Raw genomic sequence first — 8,910 nt, forward strand, 5'->3', positions numbered from 1 at the left:
GAATATCTTTAACAGAGTTGAAAAATCAAGGTCACTGTTTTAATCTGCCCAGTGAAAGAATATTGACACTGTAGGTAATGACAGTAACAGCAAATACTCACCTGTCATTTTCATTCAGATGTATATCGTATTTTCTCTCATTTTTTGGATATCGTCTATCAATAACAGATATAACTGTACATAAAGTACATATCAATATTCATTGTAAAAACATAAAAACAATAATATAAATTAAACAAATTCGATAGATCGTGGATAAATATAAATCCTAATGATTCTTCTCTTATACCGATCTGGTCATCGAAACTGCGTAGTCTGAGTTTTAACAAATAAGAGAGTCATGTAGACAGCTTAAATTAAAAATCAAATGTATTAAAAAGAGATAAAAGTTAGGGTGATACATTTCTTCTATACGGTATTGCCGGATTTTGGCCCCAACCATTACAATTATGCTGTCTCTAAAGCCCAAAAATTTTCTCAAAATCCTCCAAACGAACTCCAAAGAGCAAGCCTAAATCTTGCAGCGCGCTTTGAAATGTTCTGAAGGTACTGTCTGACATTCCCAATTAAAAGCGCTCTGACAGTACAAAAAAGTAACGGTTCTTTCATCTCTTTGAAATGTATATGCTATGGCTAAAATGGATACTTAGCTAGTTGTCAAACTAGCCAGCTATTTTGCAAAAAGCGCTCGTTTTGTGGGTTAGGTGTTAGTTTGCGGTGTTTGTTGTGTTGTTTGTTTGTAAAATAGCTGGATAGTTTAAAAACTATACAAGTTTCCATTTTAGCCGTAACATATGTATATAAAGCCATCATCAAAATCAGCATCAGCACTGTCTAACAGAAATGAGCATACTGAATAGCTTAGATACATTATCTTCGTTTATTATTTTACGTCTCGTGCGAATCGGCAACGCTGTATGCCGCTTTTTATTTTGTCTATATGTCTGTCAACTGGTCTTATATATTTATCTCTGTCGTATGCATTAAAGTACAGACCTGTTGTACAGACCACGGAAATAAAGTTACCAGGGCTAGTACCGTATGATCGAAAAAAAAACGGTGTCCAGTTGGCTGGCAAATGACGATCGATGACATTTAGCATATAAATTTACATATAAAAAGCCAACTGGACGCTGTTTATTTTTCGATCATACGGTATTTTTATTAAGGTTAGATTAAATTTGTGAAAAAAGTGTCAAAACGTCCATTATCGTATGTTATGTAGGTTTATGTAAAACCACGGAGTTAATTAAAAGTAAACTATATTATATTCAAATGCACTCTGATCACACACTGGATATACCAAAACTTTTTATTAAAATCCCTCTGCTGACATCAACTTTAGAATTTTAATATAAGTTGACTAAAATCTACAAATGAATGAATATTGAGAGTGGCATTGTTATGTTTGATCTGTCATTTTAGTTCGTCTATTTTTTGGCAATTTTTTTGTCATTGTCTGTCGAAATCGCCTCTCCATTCATTGTATAAAATTCCTAGACAATTCTAATGCAAGCCTATAACAAGGTAATACATTTTCTGATGGCTAAATAAACTGACAGATACATAGAAATGAATTTTATTCTACTTTAGAAAAATATACTCTACACAATTATGCATATTAAATACCTACAAATAAAACATTTAGGAACTTACTTACACAAATACACTAAATACTAGCACACGCTAGTTAATCATAAAACCTCTAAAATATATATAATTCTAAATAGAATTTATGGCATATTCAGTCAACTTCTGTAGAATCTTGAGGTTGTCCTTCACTGAGGCATTTATCTTGGGATTCTTCTTGATCATTAGGAGCCTGATCTTCTTTATAAACAAAATGAATATATCTAAAAATAAATAACACAAGTTTGGACATAGTCATTTCTATATGCCGACAGTGCATCACAGCGGTTCATCAAAAAGTCGTGGCACTTGATAACTTGTAACGAACAATTGTTACAATTTTTCTCCAAAAATGAATCAATTTTTCAATCAATTACATAAATGCATCTGCTTCATCGCCATAACATTTTCAGCATTACGGTGTTGCCGCCAAATTTGAAAATTAGAAGCACCTTTGTTATATTTTAAACTCGGCACCCGGTATATTATTATAAACTCAACTCATTTGTATTTCTTATGCACTGTTGCCAACTTGGCAGTTTTCCCGCTAGATCTAGCGGTTTTTTTTCGGTTTAGCGAGAAAAAGATTCATATAGTGGCTAGCAGTTTAAATTTTTGAATAAGAAATAAGTAAAATTGACACAAAAATTATTACATAAATTGCAACATGCAACTATTTTTTTGAAAGTTTGCACCAATAGTCACGTAATTATCATATATTCTTAAAGTTTCGTTACATCTGTCTCATCACGTGATGAGAGCCTCACCAAAAGATTCAAAAATAGGCAATATGACAAAATTTCAGTTTCAATATCGCTCCTAGTGGGTTCTAGCGGTTTTTAATAATCGAATCTAGCTAAGTAACCTTAGTAAGAGTAGTAGCCTTGTTTATATAATCAAGGGTAGTAGTAATCTAACTTCGAGTGTTGGCAACCGTGTTCTTATAAAAACATTTAAAAAAATAAAAATTCTCAGCGGTCGATCAGCCACTGTGTTCCCTGAACGCGCACATAGTTTTATTTTAAGAAAATGATTACAAACGTCAGATAGACATTAATTGTCGATTTATAAAATCATGGCACATCCACACTATTTAATATACTTATATTTATATTTGCTTTTTCATACTCATTAGTTTTTTAGTTATTATAAACTTCTTATCATGTTAAACAACTTTATAATTTCGCATTAATCCTTTGCAAAATAAAAATAAATACTAAAAACATTCTTCAGGAATAGTATAAACTGTCTAATTATTTAACACTTAAATCTCCTTCAACCTACATCAGTTTTATGTTTATGACAGTCAAATTGTATAATAATATGGCAATTAAACCTCATATATGGTATTCAAACTATATTTAAAGAAAAATTAATTGAACTGAGAACGTTGATTATCATGCATCCCTTATCCGACGATACGATGATACGATATTAATTTTATTGGTTGAATTTAAAAACTTTGGAATTTAAAGACTTTGAATTTATTGCATTTTCAAGCCTCCATTTATCAGATATGCGTTGGTGTCAATTTATATTTTCATTTCCATAACGATTTCGCTGTTTTACTTAAACAATACGATCGAAAAAAAAACAGCGTCGGCGTCGGCGATGGCTATGAAATGAAGATCGCTGTCATTTTACATGGAAAAGTATATGGGAAATATCATCGATTGTCATTTCCAAGCCAACTGGACGCTGTTTTTTTCGATCATACGGTATTTTTATTAAGGTTAGATTAAATTTGTCAAAAAAGTGTCAAAACGTCCGTTATCGCATAGATAATTTTTTTTTAACAAGTTAGCAACAAGTTTAGATTGGAAAGCCCGTAAAAATTTTGGGTCGCGAAATTACTCGCGAAATTATATTGGGTCGCGACCGTTATACGCGATCTGGCGCTACTATAGCGGTCGCTAAGAACAACGATAGAACAACGGCAAACAAAAACAGAAATAATTTTCTCTTGTCAAAGTCAGAATCTTCAAAGTCGCTCTCATTAAATTAATTCCGAAAAGTGTTTATAGCGTCCATTTTCAAAGTAATTATTGCTATCTTGTGAGTTCAATTCAAGTTTTATTTACTCCAACCGGTGATAATTGTGAAAAAGTGGCATTAAAAACTTAAAAAGCTGTGCTGTGAACTGTGAACTGCAAAAACCATCGTGGATCGTGGCATAACGTCGGTTTCCAATATTTCATAGGTATTTCATACATGCGTCCTTATATAAAATAAAGTTTCTTGTATGCAACACACTGTATTTTATTTATAAAAGTAAACGAAAATAATAATAAATTTGAATAAACAATATTTGGCGATATAATTCCGGAAAAAGCCGAACCGCTCCGAAATTTTCAAAAGTTTTGGGTCGCGACCGTTGCAAGAATAGCGCCAAATAGTGTTTACATTGTCCTTATGGGCACTTTCCAATCTAAACTTGTTTCATTTATCTATGCGTTATCGTACGAATAGTTAATTTATTTTAGCTTCCTCCATTGAAGAGCTGGAGTAAAAAAAATACGGCTGAAAAGTGACGGCGAAAACACTATGATTAATCAAAGAGCCGTCGGACCATCGTATCAACGGATAACAAATGCATGAAAATCAAAAGCTTAATACTATATTATAGGTATTATTTTAAAGAATACTTACAACACTAAAAGAAATACACCAATTTGAGAACCAATGGTCAAATAAAATATAGCCGCCGGATGCGATGTTATAGTAAGACTGTACAACTTACTGTAAAGAACACCAGATATTATAGGAATAGCATTATCCGCCACACCCAGTACAGAAAAGGCTTTGCCTAAAAATTATAATGTATCAATACTTTAAATGTCTAATACTTAAATGAATAAATCATAAAGGCTCAATCTTTACAGTAGATATATCAATAAAAAAATATATCAATTTAATAACAATTAATACAGCATACCTTTTTCTGATATGTGTATAATTTTAGAAACCATTGACCTTATTACTGGTGCTACTATAGGACCAAAAGCAGCAAAGACACCACCTATAAAACAAATACATAAAAACTTACAAAGATGCCTACTATCTAAAATTTATTTACCAATATAAAATATCCATGTGTCAATAGCCGCAGCATAAAACACCCTTGCACAAGAATGAGCAAAAGCTCCAACCATGACAATTATGCTGTCTCTAAAGCCCAAACATTTGCTCAAAATCGGAACTCCAAAAAGCAAGCCTAAATCTTGCAGGGCACTTTGAAATGTTCTGAAGGTGCTGTATTGACTGACATCCCAATTAAAAGCTCTCTGACAGTACAAAAAAGTAACGGTTCTTTCATCTCTTTGAAATGTATATAAAGCCATCATCAAAATCAGCATCAGCAATATTCTTCTTTTCTTATTTTCTCTTCTTTTAGACAGTGTCTTTACTGTGTCTACGACATGATTATAATCGAAAAAATCTGTTAGAATGTTTTTAACTTCCATAAGGGGCTTTTGGTTAGCTGCAGTTTGCCACTCAAGCCTCACAAAAGAGTACAGAATGGCAGCACCAAGTAAACTTGCATTGATTATAAACATTATTGTATAGGATTGATTCACTTTACTGTATATAAATGAACCTAACGCAATTCCTGTTGGCATTGTAGCTAAATAGCATACTTCTAGTAATGTGACCCTAATAGTACGATTCTCTTTACTACTGACATCTACTAGATAAGTAAAGGCTGCAGCAAAAATAGCCACATCAGCTCCTAGAATAAATTTAAAATCATTTACCTATGAATGGATTAGATTTTAATACGGTATCACGATTATACTAAATATAACTGGGCTTTACCTGTAATTGTCATTGGTAAAGTTGCTGTATAAACGATATACATGACAGGCCAGTCAGGTTTTAAGGAATTTACTACAATCATCACAGAATAATAAAGTTTTCCAATTAGTCCTATTATAAGAGGGAGTTTTCTACCACGTTTATCAGACCATGCTCCCATAAAGAAAGCTAAAATAATTTGGCCTGCGTGACCGGCTACATTATTCCACAATATAAAATTAGATACAGTGATCTAAAAAAAATACAAAAGTTATATAAAATAAAACTGGGATAATCACCCTACTATAGTTTTATTTCTTACTTGAACTTTCTTATTTATATCTGAATACTCTGGTTGGCTAATATTTCTGCATACGGTTTCATTGTAACCGTGGTCTACTCTGCAAGCTTTGTATACAAAAAGTGACTGTTCTATAACTGAGGTGATCATAAAAGCCATCATATACAGTGTTAATGATGGCTCTACTGTTACATAACTTAAGTAGTGGCATATTCTTGAGCATATATTTGTAGAAGTTGGCGATCTTCTTGATAGCCTATCCATCTATCAGAAATAGCTTTAATACATTTTCTGAACGGTCGCTCGGTTAGACGAATAATAAAGTAATCCTTCGGAAGCATAATCATGTGCTAGTTAATATAAAATTATTTTTAAATTAACTTATCAAGTAACAACACTTTCAAGCCAATATTTGTAGGTATCTTTAGTAGCCCTTTAGTAGATTCCTAAATATTGTAGAATAAACATAGATCTGCATTACTATATAAATTAATATGTTATTATTTCCAGAGCATACAGAAAATATGAAAAATAATTAAAATTAAAAACTATAAACTATTACTTCAAAAGTTAGGTTATGTCATTTGTCACTTTTGAAATTTCTTTGGAAATTTCCAATCAAGAGCACATGTCCATCCTGTCCTTGAATTATTTTTTAGAATAAAAAATGTAATTATCTTTCCTTAAGAAGTTCGGTTTACTATCACACGTGAAAAAAAAACTACATACCTTAGTTTGACGAGACGTATTATTCAAAAGCTAAGCTCCCTCTTTTTAACTGGTTTTATTGCGTAAGGCCCTTTTATGTATTCTATAAAAACCAGTCTAAAACTCTATGATGAAACATTTTCTGTTTCTGTTGACAATATTAATTATAAGGAATATTTACATCATGTTTGAAAATTAATTTACTACCTATTACACCTATTTTATATTTTATTAAAAATATATCGACTTAAGACTTAACACTATCACAGAATAGGTAGTAAATAATAAATCACTAACTCACTAACCCGTTCTATTTAAAAGATTAATTTAAAATGATGAATGAAATTAGATTAGAGAAATGATTCTAAAAACAACCATGTGCAATGTGGTTTTATATTGTAATCAGTTATAATTAAGCAGCTAGTTAAATACCTATACTACTTATGATATCAAGAAAATAGTCTTGTGAAAACAATTTAGATTATATAGCCAGTAATAATAATAACAAATATTTGAAAGCACAGCATTAAAAATTGTTATCTATTCAGCTGCTATTCAGAAAAACAAGAGCAATATACAGGGTGTTTCTTATTCTATAGCAAGGAATATACCGTATGATCGGAAAAAATGGCGTTCAATTGGCTTGAAAATGACGATCGATGACATTCCTCATATAATTTTACATATAAAATGACAGCAATCTTCATTTCATAGCCATCGCTGACGCCGTTTTTGTTTTGATCACATTGTATAAGAATGAGAAGAATGAAGACATATCTTAGACCTTTCTAGGTATGTAGGTTGTTATTTTTATTTCATTTATTTGGGAAACCCTTATTTATAAATAACTGTTCTCAAAAATTGTTATTGCTTCCATAGAATAACAGGTCTGGAAGTACCGTATGATCGAAAAAAAACGGCGTCCAGTTGGCTGGGAAATGAACATCAATGACATTTCCCATATAAATTTACATATAAAATGACAGCGATCTTCATTCCATAGCCATCGCTGACGCCGTTTTTTCTCGATCATACGGTAGCATATTAAGTATACCATTGTTTATAAACTATAAACAAGGATTGTCGTGTGAAATCGGGATAGCAGAGTTAAATTATCAGATACAACTGTTGTTACTTGAGGTTGTTACTTCCCAAAAATAACAGGCACAAACATAGCTATGTAAATAAATAACAGTGCGCTGGCCCGCTAATATACAGGGTGGTTACACAGGATATTCTGCATATAAAAATAAGTAAAAAAGTTCATATAAATGTATGTCCTAAAAGGCTTAGTTTCGGTGATACAGGGTGTAGAAATTTAATTTTTATTTCGATTTTTTCGAAATAATTTATGAAGTAACGTCAATATTTGGATGAAAATTGGTGTCTGGGAGTTTTTTGACGAGAAATTCGATTTTGATGATTCAATATGACTTCTACTAGTAGAGGGCGCCACCTACATATTTTTTAACTGTTTTGAAGAGTAATAACTTTTCGTCCGTAACTGTATAAAACTACTGAGTAAAAAAGTACACATTTACGACGATTTTTACTTAAAAAAGGTCTCTTGGTAAAAATCGCTACGAGTAATGGTTTTCGAGATATTTGGAATCTAAATTATCAATACCTGTCATCATTGACATAAATTATTAAACATATTGACTAAATAGTTATTAGACTAAAATCATAAATTTTAAATGTTTTTGTGCCAAAAGTTCAAGAGAAACTGTTTTATCAACATTTTTCACAGAAAAATTTATGATTAATTTAAAAAAAAACAAATATTTCCCAAATTTATTATTTCATTGAAATAACTATCTACTCAACGCGTTTATTTTTCGTCAATAATGACATGTATTTACTATTTCCATTCTAAATATCTTAAGAACGGTTGCTCGTAGCAATTTTTACAGAGAGATATTTTTTACGTAGAAAATCACAGAGAGGTATATTTTTTCGCTCGGTAGTTTTTTTTTACAGGTACGGACAAAAAGTTATTACGCTTCAAAACAGTTGAAACAAAACAAAAAAAATAAAAAATTCCAAATTTATTATTTCACTCAAATAACTAATATCCTTGTAATATCTACTCAACGTGTTTATTTTTTGTCATTATAGTGACATGTTTTGACTATTTCCGTTCTAAGCGTTCTAAGTACATATCTTCAGAAGGGTTGCTTGTAGCGATTTTTACCAAGAGACATTTTTTACGTAAAAATTAATGGAAATGTATATTTTTTCACTCAGTAATTTTATACAGGTAAGGACGAAAAGTTATTACTCTTTAAAACAGTTAAAACACATGTAGGTGGCGCCCCCTACAAATAGGAGTAATATTGACATCAAAATCAAATTTCTCATGTCAAAAAACTCCCAGACACCAATTTTCATACAAATATTGACGTTACATCAGAAATTATTTGGAAAAAATTGAAACAAAATGAAACTTCTACACCCTGTATCTCCGAAACTAAGCA

General features: G+C 31.3%; 1 protein-coding gene across 2 annotated transcripts; it reads right to left on the reverse strand.

Moving 5' to 3' along the window:
- Positions 1–1,563: 1,563 nt before the first annotated feature.
- LOC115879271 (proton-coupled folate transporter) lies at positions 1,564–6,892 on the reverse strand. Of its 2 annotated transcripts, none has more exons than XM_030895985.1 (8): positions 6,641–6,892; positions 6,455–6,581; positions 5,747–5,989; positions 5,446–5,677; positions 4,706–5,359; positions 4,565–4,648; positions 4,279–4,435; positions 1,564–1,853 (listed from the first exon to the last, which is right to left on the reverse strand). In XM_030895985.1, the coding sequence occupies exons 3-8, from the start codon at positions 5,987–5,989 to the stop codon at positions 1,745–1,747; spliced, it is 1,479 nt and encodes a 492-aa protein (XP_030751845.1). In that variant the 5' UTR covers positions 6,455–6,581; positions 6,641–6,892; the 3' UTR covers positions 1,564–1,744. The 2 variants fall into 2 exon arrangements, with proteins under 2 accessions (XP_030751845.1, XP_030751846.1); XM_030895986.1 differs by having other exon boundaries at positions 6,739–6,881.
- Positions 6,893–8,910: the final 2,018 nt, after the last annotated feature.

The sequence above is a fragment of the Sitophilus oryzae genome, unplaced genomic scaffold (assembly GCF_002938485.1).
Source record: "Sitophilus oryzae breed Bouriz unplaced genomic scaffold, Soryzae_2.0 scaffold_1576_pilon_pilon, whole genome shotgun sequence".
Taxonomy (NCBI): domain Eukaryota; kingdom Metazoa; phylum Arthropoda; class Insecta; order Coleoptera; family Curculionidae; genus Sitophilus; species Sitophilus oryzae.

Coding starts and splice junctions, on each gene's coding strand:
- LOC115879271 (XM_030895985.1), bottom strand. CDS start 5,989: ATGGATAGGCTATCAAGAAGATCGCCAACTTCTACAAATATATGCTCA. Junction 4,649..4,705: donor CACATGGATATTTTATATTG/GTAAATAAATTT, acceptor TTTGTTTTATAG/GTGGTGTCTTTGCTGCTTTT. Junction 1,854..4,278: donor GGTGTATTTCTTTTAGTGTT/GTAAGTATTCTT, acceptor ATTTATTTTTAG/ATATATTCATTTTGTTTATA.